Source organism: Schistocerca americana, chromosome 4, assembly GCF_021461395.2.
Source record: "Schistocerca americana isolate TAMUIC-IGC-003095 chromosome 4, iqSchAmer2.1, whole genome shotgun sequence".
In the NCBI taxonomy this organism is placed as follows: domain Eukaryota; kingdom Metazoa; phylum Arthropoda; class Insecta; order Orthoptera; family Acrididae; genus Schistocerca; species Schistocerca americana.
The window spans coordinates 100797371-100822694 of NC_060122.1; the positions used below are offsets into that span (position 1 = coordinate 100797371).

The 25324-nt window shown below is 38.3% G+C and overlaps 2 protein-coding genes across 4 annotated transcripts in view; both read left to right on the plus strand.

The window, feature by feature from the left end:
* The window catches only part of LOC124612520 (tumor protein p53-inducible nuclear protein 2), a 74175-nt gene extending 62979 nt beyond the window's left edge, over nucleotides 1-11196 (plus strand). Inside the window, 1 exon segment of the mRNA XM_047140779.1 lies at nucleotides 7688-11196. Within this exon segment, the coding sequence (XP_046996735.1) occupies nucleotides 7688-7837 (150 nt within the window). The 3' untranslated portion in view covers nucleotides 7838-11196.
* Nucleotides 11197-21514: 10318 nt separating this feature from the next.
* Nucleotides 21515-25324, plus strand: part of LOC124612818 (uncharacterized protein F13E9.13, mitochondrial) — a 50646-nt gene continuing 46836 nt past the window's right edge. For 2 of the 3 annotated variants that reach the window (XR_006979572.1, XM_047141238.1), the window contains exon 1: nucleotides 21515-21668. Coding sequence is in view for 2 of the 3 variants with exons in the window: in XM_047141238.1 (XP_046997194.1) it covers nucleotides 21539-21668 (130 nt within the window). In the remaining variant the exon portion in view is untranslated. Of the gene's footprint in view, nucleotides 21669-22526; nucleotides 22726-25324 lie in introns of those variants that run through there. The other variant, XM_047141239.1, reaches the window with a different exon arrangement.

The window sequence follows — 25324 nt, forward strand, 5'->3', positions numbered from 1 at the left end:
CTAAATCCTTCAGAATCAGTAATTTAACTCTTCTATGCCTTCTCAGCGAGGTTCACAGATATTCCTTGTATATTTCTTGTAGCTAGAAAAGATGTCATCTACACGAAGTATAAGCTCGAAGTCCTGAATATAAACCTGTACTGTAACCCTTAGTTTCCATCAATGAATTGATAAATAAGTCACAGTGACACTGGGCAGTGTGTTCCAGAGTCATGGCAGAGAAACCTTTGAGCCCTGAAGTATGTTTTTGAATATACAACTCCAGACAGCACTCTATACTAAAACACTGTGTTTCAAAACTATCCTTATGATGAAATGTATGACTACCATTCTTTTATTCAAATACCTTGATTTCGCACATATCTGTATTCCATCTTGAAGCAGCCTGGCTTTATTTGAACTGTGGTAATTTGCCTATTTTACTGCTTCTTGTAAAGCAAAATGTCTCACAGTTAACCTTTGTGAATACTGTGTAGTAACAACAAACATGCTCTCCAACCAACTAATAAAGACCCAAAGGGAGTAAACTCTCTTCATTTACAGGTGACAGTACCAACAAAAAATCACTGCTACTGTAGAAATATCCCCATATTCTTTTATAGCATTTGAGAATAAGTCAAAGTCTAGGTCCCAGGAATCTTACCAACAGCAATGATGTTTCTGGCTTCAATGGATAATGTTGAACTTGTTGGTCTTTGAGTGTCTTACATGATGAAATTGTCTATCCATCTCTCAGCAACTCTTGACTATGATGAAGGCAGTGCTTGCACATTACAAAAACTACTTGCTCTGAACAGTGATAAATACTGAAACTGCATATGAAGTTATATTACTGACTAGTGGAAAACATAGCTTGAACTTTAACAAGACAGCAAGCACTTCTCTATACAGCTCAGAAGGGAGTGGCATCTACAATGTCTTTCAGTTTTAGAATGTTTCTTGGCCTGTGAGCTTCTCAAAGTTTGTGTCTTATTTCCCACAATCTGTATCAGCATTGCTTATTGTTGACAGAGCACACAGACTACTGAAATACAAATTGTTGTATTTCAGATAACAAGGTGAAGACCAACTTTAATGATTCACTAATAGCAAGAAATAAAATGACAGAACTTATTGGAGTTTTCCATAAACAGCAACTAAATACAAAAAATATCACCAGCCATGCAAAATTAATATTGAGCCACACAGACCAGAATGAAAGCGGGTTAAACGAGAACCAAAGAACTATTTATGAATATTTTCTTTCTGAAGACGGCTGTAGACTTGCATTCGTTACTCAGTTTTTTTGTAACATCCTGATTAAATAAAATATATTAATGGCACAACAACCAATGGGATCATAGTGCCCAGTATCAGATATGTAGATGGCTTGCTTTTCAGTTACAGCTGAAAAGAACTGTCCATAAAAATATCGAATTATACTTTGTTGAGACTGATGCATGCAGCAAAGACATTTGCTATGAAGACTTCCATATCAAAGAGACTATAAGATTATCTACAGTATCTTCATACTGAAAAGGAAACAATACAGCTTCCTCCTTTCTCTAGGGTAGATGGCAAACATAGTTGAGTATTACCACAAGCAAACATCACACAGTGTCCAAAGATTCCATGTCTCAATGTCTGTTGCATCCCACTTTTTCTCTGCTTTCTTTTCTTCTAGGCTTGATGTGGACATCATCCATTGTAATGTTTTGGGTTTACAAAAAACGCAAAGTCAGGAGGTAGCAAGTGGGCTATTTAAGGAACAGTCCCTGCATTCTTTTGAAATGCTTTAGGGAAACTACAGGAAACCTATATCAGCACCAGCAGAAAGACATTTTTACCCTTACATCTTTAAAATAAGAGGCCCAGTCTCTGTGGTTAGAATTCTTCTTTCCGTAGGAGTAGCTGGGTGAGGTGACTCTTACACACTAAAGAATAGTAATGGCACTCCATATCCAAAATTAGTCAGTATAAGCATTCATTGGACCCTTTATTTTCTGCCTAAGAGGCAAATAAAAGAAACTTGTTGACCACAAATATTAGAGACAGCTGACCGTCGGTTTGAGATATAAGTATGGTATGTTACTTTCCCAAGGATCATTCGCATCATATATTATACACTGATCAGCGAGATCATCATGACCACCTATCTAATAGCCAGTATGTCTGCCTTTGGCATGGATAACTGTGGCGATGCATGATGGCATGGAAGCAATGGGGCCTTGGTAGGTCACTGGAAGTTGTCACCACATCTGCACACACAAGTCACCTAATTTCCATAAATTCCAGGGAGGGGTCGATGAGCTCTGCCATGTTCAGTCACACCCCACATGTGTTCAATTGGGTTCAGATCTGTCGAGTTGGGGGCCAGCACATCAATTGAAACTCGCCACTGTGTTCCTCAAACCACTCCATCACGCGCCTGGCCTTGTGACAGGTGCATTGTCTTGTTGAAAAATGCCATTGCTGTTGGGAAACAAGATCATCGTGAAGGGGTGTATATTGTCTGCAACCAGTCTACAGTATTCCTTGGATGCCTTGCACGAGCTTCACTGGACCCATGAATGTCCATGTGACTTTTCCCCAGAGCATAATACAGATGCTGCCAGCATTTGTCTCTGTCTTACAGCAGGTGTCAAGGATGTGTTCCCCTGGAAGACGACGGATTTGTGCCCTCTCAATGGGATGCATCAGACCGTGCAATGCTCTGCCGCTGTGTCAACATCCAGTGCCAATGGCCCAAGTGCCCATTTCAGTCATAGTTGCTGGAGTTGTGGTGTTAACATTGGCACATGTATGGCTCGTTGGCTGTGGAGCCCCATCGTTATGAGAGTTCAGTGTACTGTGTGTTCAGACACAATCCTACTCTACCCAGCATTACAGTCTAACATTTGTTACACCACAGTTTGCCACCTGTCCTATTTTACCACTCTGCCCAGCCCACAAAATGTGATATCTGTAATGAGAGGTGGCCACCCAACCTCAGAAAGCCTGGATACTGTTTCACCACTTGCTGAAGACACTCACCACAGCACTCCTTGAACACACGCATTCCTTGAACATGTGCATTTCCAAAATGCTCGTGCCAAGTCTCTGTGCTATCACAATCTGGCCTCAGTCAGACTCCGATAGATCTCACACCTTCCCCATTCTACACATGGACAGGATGCTCACTGATACTTCATGCGCCATGCCTGTGTTTGACTAGCAGTCAGTCCTCAACAGGTGACGCTGATTTTGCCTGGACAAATTTATATTAATAGTAGGTCAGCGGTTATGATGTTCTTACTGATCAGTGTAACTGCGTGAAACAAGTTATTTAACATGTGGATTAACACAATTTTTGTGTATGGATATAGACATTTCTTAACAAATGGATATATACAATAGTGAAAAATATTTTAGTTAAACTACAACACCAGCTTATTTTTTATAGCATATGTACAACAAGTTTCTAAATTTTTAAAGCTTGACAAAAAGCAATGTTTACTTTAGAACCAATCATTTTCCATGTGCAAATGGGTAGTAGAAAATTATAGTGGGTGCAGAGAAAAAGAAAAAAATGTCCTACCTTTGTGTTTAGTCTAAGTCTATTTCCATGAAGAGTACTACAGACATTACTCTTCCTTTCACACTAAAAGAGACTGCCCAGGAATTCAGCCTCTTATTTTCAAGATATAAAGATAAAAATGCCTCTATGCTGGTCTTGAGATAGGTTTCTCATAGTTTTCCTAAACCATTTGAAAAGAATGCGCGGGAATTGTTCCTGAAACAGCCCACTTGCTATCTCCCAACTTTTTATGTAGGGCTTATCTCCATCTCAAATAGTCTCATTGTTGACTAAATAAGAACACCCTAAATCCATATTTTTAATTTTTTTAAAACTGGATTTGACATTGAGAACAATAGTTGTTATATAATGAAGAGCTCAAGTCACAATAAGTACTATCATACAGCTAAAACATTGCAAGGACTCTAGCTTAAAAAACCTTTTTATAAGTACACTATCCATTGACTGACAGAATGAATAAAGCAATACAGCACAATGGTTAGGATCAATGCCGTAACTGTTGCACTCGTTGAAGGCCAGCTGGTACCAGCTAAAATAAAACAAGCCCTTATTATTTGTGGCAGACCTTGAAAATATAAACAATAATAAGTTCTGTACCACAGCAGAAAATCACGGGTGTACTGATATGTGCATTCTGTTTTGAACAGCGATGGCACACTTTCTACTTAAACAGAGATGGTGGTATCGGCTGACCTATAGTTTAGCGGAATGTCAGGATTGGGTTAGGTTAGAAGGTGGTAGATTGCACCCGAGTTTAACGCAAGTTCAAGGTTGGGTTGGATTAGAAGGTGATGTTTGAATGATAATAAGACAGCCAAGGCTTCTGCTCTTGTCTTGATGGGTCGATTGTGACCAACTGATAGCCATGTCATCCTCTGTCAGTGGTGTCATTGGATGCAGTATGGTGGGGCCTGAGGTCAGCACAGTGCTTTTCTGGTCGTTGTTGGCTTTCTTGACCTTTGAGATGCTACTGCTGACTCGAGTAGCTCCTCAGCTTGCATCACGAGGCTGAGTGCAGCCCTTCAGTCATCCCACCAAGGAAAAATTTCTGGCAGGAATTTAATACGGGTCCTTCATATAACAGCCAGACACAGTGGCCACTGAGCCTCAGAAGTGAATGTCTATAAGTTGGTGAAGAATCCATCAAATGTTCTTGACAGTAATCTATTTTTAATACATTATACATCAGTAGTTATGTTTATGTCCCTGCCCAAAACCCACATAACCTGAAGATATTCTGAAACTGCAATTAAAATAAAAGTTATCACATGATGCATAGTGTGGGTGCATAGTGCTGCCCTGTTGCTAGCATCACACATTAAAGTTAGTGGGCTGTATTAATTCTTCACTTCATCCTCCACTGAACACAAAGCTGCCAACCTATTGCTACCGGTCACTGAATCTTTCTTATATCCAGGCACACTCATCCTTGCCATGCACATAAGAGTAACTTATCAATAATAGTGAAGGTCTGCATCAGTAAATGTCCTTCAGATGATCTACTTTGGTTGGCCCAGCAAAACCTGATGCAGCATTTACATGGCTAAATGTAGTGCTTGACTTTCCTCAGCCAACATTGGTTTCTGTGGAGAACACTTGTGCACATGGTCTCTTTTGTATCAAAACAAAAGTGAATTTTCATTGTGGTGATAGCAGTGACAGATGCACCTAATTAGTGAAGTGAGATACATACTGGTTATTGAAAGAAAACGAGTTTTGTCATCTAACATTACTGAAAGAAGTGAACAATGACAATTTTCACAATTATCTGAGAATGGGCTATGATAATTTCATTACCTTTCTAGTTTCTTTGGCTCCACTGATTGCCAAGCAGAACAGTGTCATGAGATAAACAGTTGGTACTGATGAAAGAGTGGTTACCAGTGGAAAGGACTGTGCAGATCTAAATGCAGCATTGCAATTTCTCTTCAGATACGTCCAGAAACAACCCCCAAATACTGCCCACAATATTATCCAATGTGCATTTTATTTCCTTTTCTTACCTTTCTCTCTTAAGCAGTCCTTATGTTCTCTAATTTATCTGTTATTATTACTGTGTTAGAATCAGCTTTAGCAGCATTGTCTTCAGTTTTGCTGCAATACTGCTTGTTTGGTTGGTACTACAAACATGACATCTTTATAGGGTTCGAAGAATTCTGTTATCATTGTTTTGATCTGCAAATGACATTCATCACTGTTAGGAGGTCAGTTATGAAATTCAGTCCTGAAAGTTCACAGCACAAATGGTGAGCTGTGTGATTCGACTGCGTTACAGAGGTCAGGTTGTCTAATGGATGTCTGGCACACCCATTTCACAAGACCTGACAAGTTTTTCAATGGATGACAAACCTACATGTGATATGTCACTACACATGACCTGACCAAACTAGATCATTTTCAGCATCCTTGACTTTTGAGAAATTTTTGCAAAGATGGTATGTTAGACCACATTTAAAATGCAATAGAATTTTAATAGCATTTGGCAAGTTCTTGGCCCTGACACTGAAAAAGCTTTTTTCCATAATACTCCATTCATGCTATTGCATCCATGTCAATTTATGTGTTTGTGTGCAACATCACATAACAAATTAAGTAAACTGAAGGTGGAGGGTGAGAATGGAGAGAAACTCACGATTCCAGCTGGATCGGGACTTTATGTGGAGGCAGCAGCACCAAGCAAAAAAAAATGCACTGGACCGTGATTTCAAACCCAAGATCTCCCACTTACTAGGTAGCTGCGTTACCCACTATGTCATCCAGACATGCTGGATATTGCAATTCCGCAGCCTATATCAGTATGCCCTCGGCCAACACACATTCCCAGCTATTGCTACCTATCTGCAGACCCTGTTCATGTCTGCCAGGCTCACTACTCTGAGATTCCTGAAGGAGGGGGATTCATAGCCCATCGAGGCAACTCAGTGGTATCAATGTGTGACGTTTATTCTTTTGGACATATTGCCACTGACTCTGTTAAAGTCCCAGTGCAGTTGACATCATGAATTCCTTTCATTACTCCCCCACCTCCACCTTCAGTTTACATTACATATCACAGTTGTGGATTCTGGTCCAAAAGGACACACACCGCGCATTCGTATAATTGAGTTGCCTCAATGTGCTGTGAATCCACCAGCTTCAGTGTGAACCTCCTGTGAGAATTTGAGTGAGTGTAGAGGCTAGACAGGAACCATGGATATGTGGAGCTAGATGGGAATGTGGGTCAGCTGAGGGGCACATCAAGATAGTCTGTGCAACTGTGATAGACACTGTGTCTGGTGGCACAGTGGTTAACACAAAAGCCTATTAAGCAGGAGATTTGGTTTCGAATCCCAGACTAGCACACATTTTCAGTCGTTGCCACTGAATCCACATAAAATCCCGATGCAGCTCACATCATGTGTTCCATTCTGTTCCTTTTTCCTTTCCTCTCTATCTTCAATTCACATAATATGTATCATAGCTGCGGATATCATGTGGTGTCTGTTCTTTGGACTTGTCAAAAAGAACAGACACCACGCATTCATATAATCTCACAACACATTATCATTCACTACAGTCTCTCTCTCATTTCTTACAGATCATCTATATGTCATTTGCAATAAATTTTTCAGAAATCATTTTACACAATCATATAGAAAGAAGCATTCCACAGGAAATAAGGAAATAGCTATGAGAATTTTTAAGCAACAGATGAATCTCTGCTGTATGCTATGCTTAATTGTTAATACGGTAATTTGAAAGACCTTCTTGTGCCATTTTCTTCTGCACCTGCAAATGCAACTTTATCACATGATTTAAAATTACTCTGACATTCTTCTATGTAACTGCTTGGCAGAGCCTCCTTTATTATGTCATCCCCACATGCCTTCCTTTCTGGTAGCTGCAAGCTGTTGTTTATTGCAGTATGGGTCTTGCAACTTTGGTTTTGTCTAACTGTGCAAACTGAACATAAGGCAGAGCTTTCACTGCATAATACTGTGTACATTATTCAAAATTTAAGACATTACACAAGGCAATAATCAGAGAGATATATTTTGATTCTCCTTGTAATTAAACATGTTCCTCTTCCAATTTTAATAGAATTCTGATTTATTTAATATTTGTTTTATAAACTTATTTTCATTGCTACAGGTGCAACAGCGCAGAGCATGCCAAATGCTCAAGAGAAATCATCTTGAGCGCCAGAACAAGGCTCGTGAAAATAATTCCAGGAAGAAAGTACTGCGACGCTCGGACTATATGCAACATCACTCAGGGGCAAATAACAATAGAAAGTGCTAGCTTTAGCTCACTTATTCAATGATCTCACACTCAGTAAAGGAAAAAAAAATTACTGGGTGACAATATATTGTAAATTTAAAAATACCACAAAAAAGTGTTCACTCTGATGTCCACACATCTGCCTGCAATTACAAATGAACATTTGCAATTTATATATGCTAACTGAAGAGTTTCTTGTTAAATGTGGCACATTAGAATAAGTGAAATAATTTTTATTATGATATATTGCCTGCACAATGATATGGTGCAGAACTAAGTAATAATATAATTAGCAGCTATTGTTTTCTTCATTATTGTGATAAAAAAAATCTAAATGGAAATAATAAGCAGGGCCTTCTACTTATGATACTGCACGTAGATGTTATACAGTGATGTCTCAAATACCAAAAGATATGTACACACCTGCAAAGTACATATATTTACAAAAAAAACTTATTAAAAGTGAGACATAATTGTTTGTGTTACTAATCAGGATTTTTTGGTTGAAGTGTTAGAGAACATGTGATCCTTAAAATGGAGGCCTTTTATACTAATATTTACAATTATTTTGTAGAAATGTTGTGTTTATTTTTCAACTTTCTTCATTGTTATTTGCGATGGAGTCCGTTAACCACTTTCATGGCGAACAGTGTTTGTCCTTTTTTCTGCATATGGATGTTAAATAGCAATTACATATCTCAGGAAAGTAAAGTTCTACGCAATATGTAACTATTTTACTACTTCAGGATGCATATTACATCTCAAATAATGAAAACTGCTGCAATACTCTGGCATGGATGCAGATATTCTTATCTTTAAAATTGTATAGCTCTTCACATACACTTTGTATTTGGTCAAGAGAGATTCAAAATAACCAAAAGGAAAAGCTCTGATAATTTTATTTTACTCTTTCTCACACTGTCACAGGAAGCTGTAGATTCTCTCAGTCCAACCGCTTACAACAGTCAGTGTGAAGTTCCCATCATTCTTGTTTTAACACAATTATACTGCCCTTTAAACAGTTATACATTTTAATACCACTTAAATTATAAGTGGCTTTTGTTTATGATAATTGTGTATGTATTGTGATATTTATACTCAAATTGTATATACTCTAAACAAGCATAGGAAGTAACTAGCTTTATGATGCCTGTATGTGTGTAAGCTGAAGTAGTACATTATTCCGTATCTTACAACTCTAAAAGAAATAGTGAGCTTGTTATATGCAGTTTCTTGCATACTTCAACTATTTTTTTCACTACTGATGCACTTTTATGTGAGAGAGGTGGTATTTCTGAAGCACAACAAGTTATAAGCTCCATGTGCACTGTGGTTCCTAATCCAGTTTATCTTGGCATTAATCAGTGCACATTCAGACCTTAGAACTTCTTTTTAATGTGACACACCCTCTGCCAATTATTCTTGTCACTACACATTTTGTTGCTAGTTCTGAAAGTTGTCACCTGGGACAATATGATTCAATAACTTTAGCCTTTGGGTATGCTCTATCTTCTCTATTTAACACTATAAATGAAATGTACCCTCTGTTGATAATACAACGTATCTAATGTCCATTAGTCTTCTAAGAACTCATATACATAAAGAGTAAGTAACCTCTTATTGCAGATGACAGCAGTAAATGCAAACCAAACTGTCCAAAGACTACACATTTATGCAACAACTGTCCTTATTTGGTAATTTTTAAGGGAAAATACAAAGTAAAACAAAGCCAAGAAATTCAGGTAAATACTGCATGAGTATGTTTCCGGGTGTTCTGCCTAGTAGTAATTTCTGTTTTACTCACAATATTTTGGCAACTGACCCAGTCGTCATCTCCAGGTGCATAATAGCAAAACTAGCAGCACGTGAAGAAGATCGCTGGATCACCTGTAGAAATATTATGAGTAAAACGTAAGCAATGTGGCAGAGTGCCCAGAAGCATATGATTAATCAGTCATACTGTGAAAGCTGAGAGAAATCACACGATCGTGCACTATTTACCTGAATTTCTGCCGAGTTGCTGTTTCCATTTTACACCCAATATTTCGACAACTGACCCAGCCATCTTCTTTGGATGCATAGCAGCAAACGTTGCAGCACCCAAAGACGATGACTAGGTCAGTTGTAGAAATATTGTGCGTAAAATGGAAACAACAACTCGGCAGAACCCCTAGAAGCACATTATTAATCAATCATGCCAAGAAAACCTGTGAGATCAAATAGCACACGTTTTCTGATCGGTTACAACAGATGACACCTTTTTCAGTCCAATACAAAAACTGAAATGTGTGCCTTCCTTGACTTGTATTGTGCTTTGAGATGAACAACTTGTAATTATGTCTTAAGGTGTTCTTTGACAATCTCTTCTCAAAACATTGCATTACTGTCAAAGTGCTACTTCATTATGAAGCCAATATAATACCTTGCAGCTGTAACACACATTCTGAATACCGGTACACATTTGAGGACTCCATTCTTCACACAGCCAGTTAGAAGAAACTTTATCAACAATTCTCTTACAGTATGTGCTAAAAAAGTGGCTTTTGATCATTAAGTTATGCAGCATTCTGTACATAATAAAAAACCCAGAGAGCAGCATTAGATATAAATTCAGATGAAATAACTGAAGAAAGACAAAACTGATTCAAGTTGTATTTTCTACGACTAGAGAGAAATTTCTGATATGTATGTATGTATGTATTTATTTATTTATTTTGGTTACTAAATGAGAACACTAAAGTACAAGTTTTGTCTCCTGATTGGACTTCAAAATGTTGCATGTATGCTATTAAATTTCTGAATAATAGCCTTCAAGAGAACAAAAGTGAATAACCATGTATCTTATGTTAAAACAGGCTGGTAGTTAGGTAGCAATAAAGGAGTGAATAATAATAACTCAAGAAAATGTCAGAAAGTAATTTTTGACACAGACAGGATATAGTTGGTGTATTTGTCTACAATATGACTGAATTTATACTTGTTTGTATGTATGTGTGTGTATGAACAGAGATGTTGATTTAGAAGAGTAATACTGCGTGTTTTCTTTGTGGAAGTGTGCAAATTCAAGAGTGCTAGTTAGACAGAGTTGTTTTGAAGAGTGAATTGGAAAATGTGAATGGATAGTATGGTTATATTTATTCTATTGAGACTTTTGATGTATAATCTGCTTCATACAGCAATATGAAATTGCTGTATATTTAGATTATTTTATTTTGAAATGAGGAATTTAAACGATTATCTCATGTTCTCTCAAAAATAAAACTCCATCTGCAGCAGATGATATTTATAAAAAATTAATATTTGATTATTAATGACAGTACACTATTTCAATTTTGAAATACACGCAAGCCAAAAAAAGTTTAATAAATATGTTAAAATAATTCAAAGTTTTTTTTTAAAAAAAAAAATACTTCCTTGTTTCCAATTCCAAACTATTTTTAGCCTCTGTGAAGACTACTTTTACTCTTCTGGCAAGTGAAAAGGGATACCTCAAGACACTTCTACATTTCTTTGCCAACTTCAGTGCTGTTAGGAACATCAAAATCAATTAAGTCTTCAGTTAGTAGTACTGGCAATGTGTGACGTGTTCAGATTCTCTAAATAGTAAAGGAAGTACGAGGATACAGTGAAAAGAGTTTTTTGGTCAAGACTAGACTTTTTCTATCTAGAGCCCTTTTAGCTCAATGCCCTTCGTCCAAGCACTGTTGTGAGCACATCAATTAACTTGATACTGCATTGTTCACCAGATACTTGACACTATTTGCTAGATAATGAGTATGAAGAAATCCTGTTCTATCTCAGAAAACAGGCCGTACACTTTCAAAATGGAATAATTTTTGGAAGGAAGCTCACGTAACACAACTAATTTAAAAGCCTTATAGACATAACAACTCTTCAGGGCAAGAGGACACTTAACTGTGGGTCTATTATGCAACATGTACCAACATAACAAAAAAAAATTCATGAAAATCAATGTCAGGCTGACAATCTCTCTCTTTGCACTCTTATTTTATCAGCAGATCTCAATCCAGTTTCTATACTCCTACAATTTTGTTTTGAAAATAATTACCAGGTCTGCTACAATCTCGGGAAAGACTATTCCCAACTATTCACTGAATTGAGCCTTCCAACCTGTACTCTCAGGCACTTCACATGTGATACCTAGACTGGAAATATCTCAATGATACCAGCCACTACTGACCTTCCTACTGGTTCGTTTCAACATACTTAGATCTCATAAAAGGGAAGTCATAGAATTTTAAATAAAATATGAGGGTGATGCAGTCATACGAAAAACAATATTGTTTATTTCAATTTTTTGATACTACCAAACACCATTCCTTTTACCAAAACTTTCTGTAGTGTACAATTAGCTCTAAAGATAATACAAGATCACTACCAAAGAGCAAAAACTGCCTGACTTAAAAACACACTTGTCTAAAGTGGACTTGCTAGGAATAATCATCTTTTTCTCCATGGCCTGCACAATCCCTACTTGTGGTTTTTGAAAATTTCTTTATTTTGGACCTCAGTGACACTGATATGGATATGTTTTCCATTTCAAAACAATTCTTTTGAGCAAAACACTTTGGCTTCCTGGTTATATTAAGTTATGGTACTGGAATACAGTGAAGTAAATTACTTCAAAATCTTTGTAGAACAGTGAGAGAGCAATGGTAAATGAATCTTGCTCATTTCTGTTAGCTAAATTTATAAATCCTTATTTAGTTGTTGAGGTTACTCCCACCAAATTTTCATTCATAGTCTACAAACACATTTTTCTTGATATTAACTGAATTTTTAAGCAGTGTTTTGAAAAACATCATGGTACTTGAAAAGAATTTGAAACAATTTTACTTCTTATTCTTCAAGACGAGCAACACTCAATTTTCACATGTGCAATGTTTATCAAACAACATGGTATTTATAACAAAGAAATATGACCTGCACTGTCTGCTGTCCGGTGCTGTGTAAATGTTTCAATGTTGCACAGTTTATTCAGAGAAAAAGAGAAAAGTCCTCCTTTTGCTGAACAGATATGTATTACATTTCGTTAATACAAATCAATATACAGTATAGATGTAAATCTGAAGGAAATTAGTGCTCACAGAAGTTTGGAAGCAGTTTAACACCTTGTCATGCATTTTACTGTCAGGAACTCAGTTGATATCTTCACAGATGGGGGAAAAGGAGAGAGAGTCACAAAATTCCTGCTGACAAAAGTTTTGAAATATTCCGTCAGGTATCTTCCCGAAAAAGAATTTGGGCCTAGATCTTTCACTGAAGACATTTGCTATCCTTAGCAGTGGATTTTCCGATTCTCTTCCAATAGAAGTAGCAAATAGGTCTGAACGCCTTTTCTTAACTTGACGCAATTCTCAAGTTCTCCAGGTTCCTTTACTACTTATTCATTTTCATTACTGAAATGCAGGATAAAACACTATAAATGGTGTGCTATCTGTCATTCAGCCGAGCTGCTGTTTCCATTTTATGCATAGTACCTAGAAGCACAATGCTAATCAATTATGCCGAGAAAACCTGAGAGACAGCACAAACACCAATATACATCATGATGGCTGATCACTGGCATAAAAAAGATATGAATTTGGCAGAAAATGATGTGTATAAATTATCACTTGTAAACAATGGGATTTTGGACAATTCTTTGGGTGGAAGAAAATCCTGTTCTAATCCTTTGAGAACTGATGAAAAATGAGACTGGTCCTTCAATGATTTTGAAATACTGACCACAATGGCTTAATATTCAAACCCAGCAGTTGTAGACAACAGGGAAAATATTCTAATTTATTTCACAATCATTCAACCAATTTCAAACATTTCCCGCTGCTTGTATGGGGTATCGTTAGCTTGGAAGACTATATACTGCTGCGAGCTGAATGTGGTCTCATTTTCTACATGGCTGATTGCCTGGTTCAATCCTTGCAAATGAACACCAGTCATGCAGCTTTCTCGCGTGACATCTCCGACTCTGCAATGTCAGTGACAGATGGGGGCAAGTAGAGTTGATGTTTATATAGGAGGGGGATGACGAAACCAGTTCCCGACTGCTGTCCACCACCAGAATTCACACCAAAGGTAGAAATGGTTGCCACCAAGTATAGCGCCACTGCAGAAGCTTGCAGTAGCAGCTGTTTTTTACAATAAGGTGAGTGAACATGCATAAATAAAACTGTCTGAACCACTTTGTTACCTTTCCTTTCACTGTTACTGAAGGATACACTGAAAACCACGATACGACTGTCTATGCCATTAGAAGATTAGGGTTTAACATTACATCAAGAATGAGGTCATAACCGAAAACATGAGCTTGGATTAGAATGGAAATCAGCTACATATTTTTCAAAACAACCATCCACACTTTTGCCTTAAACAATTTAGGGAAATCATGAAAACCTAAATCTGAATGGGCTGATGGAGAATTGAACTGATGTCCTTTGCAGAGCACAGTGTCATACTACTGCATCACCTCACTCTGTCCCGAGATTATTAGAGAAGCACCATGATACACAGCACTGTGTACAAGAGTGTCTGAATTATACTCTTGGTGGAAATTCTCCATTTGTAAATATATCCTGTGGTAAGTAACAGAGTAAACATAGACTTATGGAACCACATTACATGTTTGCATTGGTTGATAGTCCACGTTTGGGCTCCCTCCAACTCCTAGCTCCTTCTTTACATTAATCTCAATTACAAGAAACTTGGAAACAGCTGTCTACTACGAACACAGTTTACATTGCTTCCACAACAAGGATTTCATTCACACTGAAGTGCTATCTCCAGTGGTTTTATTGTTATAGGTATAAAATACCTTTCAGTCTATCTTGCTGTGAACTATGTACACTCAGTGTTTGTCATGTATCTGTTCTTGACCTATCTTCTACCTGGGAGAACTGTCAGAAACTGTGATGTTTGCTGACACATCCAATCCACACAATCAGAGAATAATGAGATAAGCTTGTAACTGGTTCACAATAAACCTTAACATTACACTCATGTTGTGCAATTCCAAAAAAATAATCATTAGTTATTGCTACAAGACGTAGAGAGCAATTAACACACAGTGGATGAGGCTATACGTGTGAGGTTCTTGGGGATCCACATGTGGCAGATATTAAACTATGTTAGAAAAAGTATGTAGTGGATCCCCCATTACATTTTTTGTGGTTTCTGTATGACACATGTAGCTTACATAACATGCATCAAAATATTCATCAGAGACTTGTCCATTATCTAATATAATTCTTCTGAACTTATCATAGTTCTAGTTTCTATGACAAAAAGTCCACTAAACATGGCCAAGTGCATTAAATATGGCACAACTTTAAGCATTAGGCTATGCTTCAGCTCACTTTGTTGCCACAATCTTTATTTCATGTTCACATTCATTGGCATTGCTAACTCACTACCAAATTATCATCTTCCAACTTGACCTATGCCTTGGGCTATGCTAAACATAAATGGCACCACAGTCAAGATTTCAGAGGGAGAGGGAGTCCAATATTACACACTTGCCATGAACAAATGCCGCCATAAAACTACATATAGTAGCACTAAATAAACCCCTCTCTTACCCCCGCAAATTACATTTGTCATGGCAAACCAACAAACAGAGCAGACAATTTTTTCAACACTTTTTCCATATTTTAATTCTGTGTAATTCAACATAGTGATATGTCAACGCCTCGTAACAGTAACAGGTGTGTTGACAGCTCTTAGCAGTTTCAGACATTTTATATTACAAGAGGACTCTAAAGGACAATGTAAGCACACTACAGACTTGTCAGAAAACAGTGGTCAGAAGTGAAGCTTTTCTATAAGCATGCACATTACGTGCCCAGCCGATATGCACTCATCAAAATAATACTCGAAACAAAAGAAAATCACAAGGAACCTTACTGTACTTCAAATAAGTGAGTTTCCCCATCATAAAATTTCCTTAAGATATATATTTGCATCTCAAAGTTACTATCCTGCTCAGTGAGATTTTTATACAGGGTGACCCATTTATCTGGACCACCCTAAATAACTGTTTGTCCACACACAAATTACAAAATGTTTCAAGCAAATGTTCTTTAGCCATCAGGGGACATCAATCAGCATGACAGCCTTCATTGTAGCTATGTTTTTTTACAAAGATATGAACAACAGTATGACTTTTTTATTCGGTATTTTTTATTCGGTAATTCATTTCCTCTCCTATAGATATATTAAAAAATGTATCACAGTGTACCATTCACCAAAACACAATGTTATTAATTACACAACACAACACTGACTTTGAGCCCGGGATCATAAATTCGTCCACTTGCTGGAGTTGTCAAACAACAAATGAAAACCAAGTGGAAACATGACACAAAATTGACTTAGACTCTCCTGTACCACTGCCCAGCAGTAGAATATTCAAAAGTGCTCAAAGTGGTGATCCTGGACACCGATACACTCGTTGAATGAAAGAATTATTTACTGCCTCCAGTTTTGCCTGCTGAAGAGGATTACAGGCAAGCATGATACGTTCCTGCATGTCCTCTGGAGTTGTCGGAATATCGCGATAGACAACGTCTTTCATGCATCCCCAAAGAAAAAGAGTCCAGAGGATTTAAATCAAGGGACTTAGCACACCAAGTAACTGTTCCTCCTCGACCAATTGAACTGGCAGGATACCTTCAATTCAAAACATAACGTGCACGCAAGGCATTATGTGCTCGACATCCATCGTGTTGATCCACATAAACATTCTGGTTCTTAGCGGCACTTCATCCACAAGAGGAAGAAAAATTCGTCTGAGGAAGTTGGCATATGCTGTGCCATTTAGACTACCATTGATGAAATAAGGGCCAATAATTGTAATACCATGCATCCCACATCAGACAACTCTCCATTGACACTGATGTTCCACCTGTCTAAGAGACTGTGGGTGGTCGCTGGACCAATAATGCATATTCCTTGTATTTACCTGTCCTTTGTTTGAGAAGGAACATTCAGAGGTAAATAGAACATTGGAGAAGAACATCGGGTTGGGGAGGATTTGCTGCTGTGCGCACTGACAGAACTGTAGACGATTCTGGAAGTCCTTCCCATGCAATTCTTGATTTAGCTGTACATGGTAAAGATGGAACCGGTGAAGTGTAAGAATACAATGTACACTGGTTTTAGGAATGTCAATCTCGTGTTCAAGCTGTCGTGTGCTCACATGTGGATTCATAGCACCGGAAGCGAGAACAGTAACTTCGGCAGCTTTGACTGTGAGAGTGCTACGACGATTGCATTGTTATGGGTTGATACTTCCTGTTTCCTGAAGCGCTGCAATGAGATTAGAAAACTGTGGTGTCACCGCCAGACACCACACTTGCTAGGTGGTAGCCTTTAAATCGGCCGCGGTCCGTCAGTATACGGCGGACCCGCGTGTCGCCACTATCAGTGAATCCAGACCGAGCGCCGCCACACGGCAGGTCTATAGAGATGTACTGGCACTCGCCCCAGTTGTACAGCCGATGTTGCTAGCCATGGTTCACTGAGAATTACGCTCTCAATTGCCGAGACGATAGTTAGCATAGCCTTCAGCTACGTCAATTGCTACGACCTAGCAAGGCGCCATTTATCATTTGCTATGTATCTAATGAAGCATGTACAGTAACAAGACCAATGTGCACCAATTGTGGATTAAAGTTAAGTTTTCCAGCAGCTACATACTTTTCTTTATAGCATTCATTACGTATCCTGTTTCAGACCTCACGCCAGCCTGCGTGAGTTTAAGCGCGTGCCTTTCGGTTACCCGTCACTGTGAATTGGCTGTCTTGCCAGTCCACAACAAAAACATCCGTCAGGAAGGTGAATTCTTGTTAGAATATCACTCTCGGTACAGCTCTGCTGCCTGAGTAGCATTTCACCTACCTTCAACAACAACAACAACAACAACAATAACAGAAACATTATGTCAATGCAGTTTGTAGGAAGGACAGCCTTTACTGTATGCCTACTCTACACAAAAGTATTTAAAAGGACTAAACTACTGTACTAAATGTACCCGTACACAAGAAAACAGTATTGCAATTACTGTTCTGCTCACTTAAATTCCCCATAGATGAGTAGCATTTGTACCTTCTCTTCGTTGTACATTCTACTCTCACAACTCTTCAACTGACGATGGTTGATAGAATGACGGGTGTGTATTCTACTTATGTTTATATTTGTCCTCTGTCAACATCAGCACGTGGATGTGTTCCATTACCCTGAGTACCTTCACTAAGTGCTGGGAGCATCAAGGTCAATGTTGTGTTATGTAATTAATAACATAGTGTTTCAGTGAATGGTACACTGTGATTTATTATTGAATAGATCTTTAGGAGAGGAAATGAATTACTGAATAAAAAATACAGGGTGCCATCTAAAAAAGCCATACCGCTGTTCATATCTTTGTAAAAAACAAAGCTACAACAAAGGCAATCATGCTGATTGATGTCCCCCTGATGGCTACAGAACATTTGCTAGAAAGATTTTGTAATTTGCATCTGGACAAACAGTTATTTAGGGTGGTCAAGATAAATGAGACACCCTGTGTATCATGAAATGGGGTTGCTTGAACCTGCAGAAGAGACCAGTGTCCACTAAAACTGATTAAATTAAACAAATCAGTGTCCTGATCACATATTAGTTTATTAAAATTCGTGATTGGTTTTGGCTTTGCAACATCTACATCTGTACTCAGAGAATCACTTTGAAGTGCATGGCGAAGGGTATGTCCCACTCTATCAGTTACTAGGGATGTTTCCTGTATAGATGGATTGTGGGAAAAATGGTTTCTGCAAGCCATAATCCGTAGGCAGCGGCCATCAATTGCAGTAGTAGACCTTGGGCGGCCTGAGCGAGGCATGTCATCAACAGTTCCTGTCTCTCTGTATCTCCCCCATGTCCAAGCAACATCGCTTTGGTTCACTTTGAGATGCCTGGACACTTCCCTTGTTGAGAGCTCTTCCTGGCACAAAGTAAGAATGCGGACGTGATCGAACCACAGTACTGACTGTCTAGGCATGGCTGAACTACAGACAACTCGAGCCATGTACCTCCTTTCTGGTGGAATGACTGGAACTGATCGGCTGTTGGACCCCCTCCATCTAATAGACGCTGCTCATGTATGGTTGTTTACATCTTTGGGCAGGTTTAGTGACATCTCTGAACAGACAAAGAGACTGTGGCTGTGATGCAATATCCACAGTCAACGTCTATCTTCAGGAGTTCTGGGAGTCGGGGAATGCAAAACTTTTTTGATGTTTGTAACTTTACCCTCATGATCCCTTTGGGAGAGGTTCTAGTATCTTCCTAGAATCACCATTAAAAGTCAGTTCTGGTTCTTGAAACTTTGTTCGTAGACTTTCTCGGGATAGTTTCCATCTATCTTCAGGAGTCTGCCAGTTCAATTCTTTCAACATCTCAGTGACATTCTCCCGTGGGTCAAACAAACCTGTGACTGTTCGTGCTGCCTTTTCTGTTTACAGTGAACATTCCCTGCTAGTCTTATTTGGTACGGGTCCCACACGCTTGAGCATTATTCTAGATTGCGTCACATGAGTGATTTTTAAGCACTCTCCTTTGTAGACTGATAACATTTTCCTAGTATTCTACCAATAAACCGAAGTCTGCTACCTGCTTTACCCACAACTGAGCCTAAGCGATTGTTCTATTTCATCTCCCTACAAAGTATTACAACAAAGTAATTTGTATGAGTTTACAGATTGTTACTGTGACTCACTATTATTATATTCATAGGATATTATGCTTTTTCATTTCATGACATGCAAAATTTAACATTTTTGAACTTTTAAACCACACTGCCAATCACTGCACCACTTTGAAATCTTATCAAGTTCTGATTGAATATTTGTACATGCTTTGTTCAGACTGTACTTCGTTGCAGCTAATTGTGTCACCTGTGAAAAGTCTGATGTTACTTTTACTATTGTCTGCAAGATCATTAATATACAAAATGTACAGCAAGGGATCCAACACACTTCACTGGGCTTCACTCAAAGTTAATTCTACATCTATCAATACTGCATACCTCTACCACGAAATCCTCAATCCAACAACATATTTCAGATGATACCCCATATAATGATACATGTAGATGTGGTACTGCTTCAAATACTTTTTGGAAATAGAAAAATACTGGATCTACCTGGCTGCCTTGATCTGTGGCCTTCAGGATGTCATACGGTAAAAGCACAAGTAGGGTCTCACATAATTATGTTGAAATCCATGGTGGTTGGCATGGACGAGGTCAATGTGTTAGAAATACCTCATGAGGTTTGAGCTCAGAATATGCTCCAAGATTCTACAGAAATAGGATGTTTTCATCCAACTACTAGTCTCTCTCTCTCTCTCTCTCTCTCTCTCTCTCTCTCTCTCTCTCTCTCTCAGGATGTATGGTAGCTTATTGTTAATGGAGGCACTAACTCAGCTGTGAAGTGGATATAGAATCTGACAGGGATTCCATTGGGCTCTGGGGCTTTGTTCAATCTTAATGATTTCAGCTCTTTCTCAATGTCATTAACACTAATATCTATTTCACGTATCTTTTCAGTGGTATGAGAATTAAGTATGGGTAATGCTCCTGGGTTTTCCTTTGTAAAGGATCATTTGAAACCAGAGTTAAGCATTTCTGATTTAACTTTGCTACTCTCAAATTCAGTTCCAGTCTCGTCCATGAGTGACTGGACACTAACTTTGGTGCCATTAACACCCTTTACAAAATCTGTCCCAAACATCATCAGATTGGCACATAAACCAACATGTTGACAATACCAAAACTTTTTAGAATAGGAGATTTTGAATATTTTAGTACGACAATGAGTCATCCACTCTGCAAAAGACTGGGTGTTTTCAAGTTGTTGTTTAACTGAAGTTACTGCTCAGTGTCTATAATGCTTGTAAAATTTGTGCTTTTGAGTTCCACTTCAGCTGTTTGTTACTTTCATGAAACCTTTATGGAACATCCATCAGCTGGTATTACCGTAAATAATTAGGCTACAGAACAAATTATCCAATATTGTTTGTTGGGTGCTTGGTCAATTATGGCAGTGGACTCCACTGTAACTGAAGAACTATTTTACATAGCTATAACATTATCTTTAAAAGAAGGATGACGAGAAGAAGAAAATTAATGAATATTTGTAAATAAAAGGAAGTATAATGTACACACTCTAATCCAAAGTGGTATGCAACACATTCTTATTTACTGGCTACATGTTTGACAGCAAAATTCATTTATAACTGATGCTGCTGCAAAATGTACATAATTTCTGTAAAGTAACAGTCACAAGGTGAATTGGTACAACAGTATGCATGACTCTCAAGTGGTAGGCAATATAGTCATAAGGCCTCCAATGTCTAGACCGGTTATTTTACCCATGCACAGAAATACAGTAAGTTAAATAAATAAATAAATCTACATGCCATGGGAATGAATACTGGTTCATCCCTACAGTACTGGCCCTTACACTTTGGATGCGGATAGGCCATATTTTTCACGTAATTACTACGCAATTTTTATTACGCTATAATTAGTTTAACAGCGATGCATTATACTGTTATTTTAAGGTGAGCGTGTATCATTGTCTCAGAACCCCGCCCCTTTTCCAGTAACGTCATCGCACCGAAAACGTGGTACGGAATCTGCTATCGAAAATACTCGCGCATATCGAGATGAACAACAGCGTAATGCTGCGGTGCATCCTTGTAACGCATGCAACAGAGTTAGCAATGCAGCGCTTCCACCGGCTTTTCAACCCAAAATGCAACGTGATTGGCATGATACACGTCGGTGCTTTACCAGGTACAGTGCAGATAAGTGAGTTTGGTCCCATCCACGTGGCTTATCACAATACATAATTGCAACGTTTAAAAACGAAAGCAAACTCACCTGTTTGTTAGGAGATGACACCTTTCTTTAATGGTACCCACGTGGTTCGTTGACTTGTCACACCTGCCATGTTCTCGACGCATCTGCACTGTGGAGCCCTCTAACACATCGTACATGAAGTTGGTTGTATTGATTTAACACAACAGAGTAGTAGTAGTAGTAGTGTTTGCAAGTTAAAGAAATCCTACGGCCAACGGAAAGTTAATTATCTGTATCGTAACGTAAAGGTTGGCGAGATAAGTTACTACTTAAATAAAATAACTATTTTCGGGAAGAGAAACATCAAAGTTGAAAGAATTATCCGCGAGTACCAAAAACTGTATCGAATAATCAGTTGAATTGACCTGCTGTAACATTTAGTTGTTTGCAACTGCGAAAAGATAAATATTTCATTTAAGAGCGGAAATATCACTCGTGATCACGGATATTACTGGCACTAACTGGTTGGCATATAATGCAGATAACAGCACCGTAAATAAAAAAATAAAAAAATTGTGGCTGGCACACACCCATGTCGGTATATGAAGAGAAAAAAAAGCTCGACTTAGACACAAGTCAGCTGTGGCATTTCAGAAATGATTGTGGCATTCGCTGTAACTTGTGGATGGCTGGACAATGTTTTGAACACTGCTTTTACCACAGTACGAGTTCATTACCTTAACACTAAGCGCCCCCCCCCCCCCCACCCCCGTTCCCTACATAATGTGCACATACTTTACGTGTATAATTTACACCATGAATAAATAACATCGTAGGCGCACTGAAACGTTGTGCAAATCAAGATGTTATCCCAACAGTCCATTCACAATATATTTGCTCTCTTCCTTTATACCTGATGTTTTCCAAATGGAAGGCCTGAAAAAGAGGTTTAGAAATTCTGCAACAACATAGAATGTTACATCTCAGATTTGTGGCACAGGATTGACAGCTGGAGAGTCCCGTTACAAAGGAAAATCAGATGCAATTATGGGTGTGTTTGATTGTATATGTGTTGTTTTTTGTTTTGCATATCTATTAGAGTAGTTGGCTATACTGTTTGCATTTAACTATTTGTCCATAGACCATTTGGTACAATAATATACGGTACTGTATGTCAGAAACATACAGTACCATAAAGTATTAGTATAAAACATTAAAAAAATAGGATGGGTTAGGATAGGGCAGGAAATTCGCATTGGCCTAAGCAAAGGAACCATCCCAGCATTTACCGCAGTGACAAGGGGAAACAATGGAAAACCCAAGTCAGGATGGTCGGATAGGGAGTAGACATTCAGGTTCTGTTGCTAGAGAGGGCTTCAAAATACCCCACAAAATGCCCCTTGTAGGTCAGGACACAAAGATACTAACGTTTCTTGAGCTACAAGCAGTTAATTCAGGCGGTCCAGATAGTGTAGGCCTGGCACAAAAACAGTACACCAACACTTGTGGAAGAACTGAAATATAAAATAGCAAAACAAAAGCCAAAGTATGAACTCGTTTTTGAACTGGTGCTTTACAAAGGAAAATCAAGAAAAGTAGTTGTTACTTGAAAGTCATGCCAGTACAAAGATCAGTGACATAGGAATAGGTGCTAGTGGTGTTTAAAACCACCTTAAATCTCTAAAATTCACAAGCCCTTGTACTGTCCTGGTTACAGGTGATGACATGTCTGTTCTGAGAGCTGATAACTGTTTCCAGTAAGTCACACTGCTATGTGTAGGCCCAAATCACCCATGTACTTAAGCTCTTTGGATGATGATGGACAGGCCCTGGCTCTCAGACATTGCAGTTACGAGTGCCAAATCTGTGTATCTGCTTCAGCTGTTGGTCTCAAAATTCTTCACAGTTTTCCTTCTTGGTCTATTATCACAACCTATCATAGTATAGCTGAGGGCATGCCATGTTTGAGATGATGTCACTCTACTCAAATCCTTTGGGTATTTTGTCAATATTATCCAGGATGTCTCATGTTGTACTCTAGTGCAGGCTCTTGTTGACATCTGGTCTTCAGAGCTGATTCAATTTTTGCTAGCCAGCATAAACTACATAAGCATAATGCATACCTCTCCACACTGTGTGTTTTGGCATTCCTTCTACACTGCAAGCTCATTTGAAGAGTTGTTTTCTCCTAATTCAGTGCCAGTAGGTAGCTAAGGGCATGACCTATCAAAAACTGTCTCAGTCCTTGTGAAGGGTTCATTTGCTTCATACTGCATATCCAGTCTGTTTTATCTTACACAGGAAGCTGTGCTTCCATCTGACTGAGCATCACTCTACCTCTTTTACCACAGTATGACAATGCAGTTCCAACTTTGCCGTGATATCTATCATCCCTATCATTTTCATGGAACTGATAGTTTTCTTCTCTCTTTACTCAAGACCACCACTTTCATTTGTATCTATAGCTCTATGGGCATATTTGAAATATTGCCTGCAATGTGTCAGCTGGTGCAGTACCAAAACCTTGATCAACTTGAGCAAAGAAGGAGGCAGGAAAGTTGGAGTTTGCGAAGTCCTATCAACAATGAGTTCATTAGAGACAGATCGTGAGCTTGGATTAGGAAAGGATATCAGCCTGTCCTTTCAAAGAAATCATGACAGCATTTACATTAAGCAATTTAGGAAAATTAAACAATTTTCCTCCCAACTGTGAACCCAATTTGCTGACCACTGCACTGCCTCACTTGGTATTGTCAGCTAGAAAAGCACTTTGGTTTACACTCTGTTAACCACTCATGTTGATACTGTCAGCCATTATCTCATTTTAGATGGCACCTAAATTTTCAATTACCTTGGCTAATTATTATCCATTAATTTATGCCTTGTTTATTTCACAATTCCTAAGAGAGTATGAAAATTTGTAGAGACTTATAGGTATCTGGAGACTATCTTTTTATGGGCCTGATGTTTAGTTTCATGAGCAGTTAATAGGTTTCCTATTACTAACATACGATGCCCATATTCGAACTGCTGTCAGTGTCCATAAAGTAGCTGTAGCAACAATGATTACAAAAGTACAAAGGGAAACTAAAACAAATAGAAGGCTTTATATGTTCAGTAAATGAGATAAGGGTCCAATAGTGTTGTTTCTCAATAAGGAAGTCAAAACATTTAGTTCTGGAGGCAAGTGTGTAGAAGAACTGTGACTCGGGTTGAAAAGAATAGTTGACCAAGCATAGATATGTATCTAGTAGAACAGTTCATTATGGAAGGAATGCTCCAATATATACGATTACTGTAAAGAAACAGACTACTGCATAATAGGTGCAAAGCAAAGCATAGAGCCAAAGATAGACAGATGCTGATGAATTGCATTTACCTGTCAGGAGGGTATTGCGTGAAGCACAATATTATTGAAAAGTCTCTTACAAAACTGAAAGAAAGACTGGTCTTATATAAAGGCTGTCAGTGGTATCAAAGTTAATGCCAGGACACTAATGGACAAGACAGGAACTGAAATTGAGGGTAGCAAAGCAAAAGCAGAAATGCTGAATTCTGTTTCAAATGTTCCTTTACATAGGAAAACCTAGGAGTATTGCCTCAATTTAATTCTTACACCACTGCAAAGATGAGTGATAAATAGATATTAG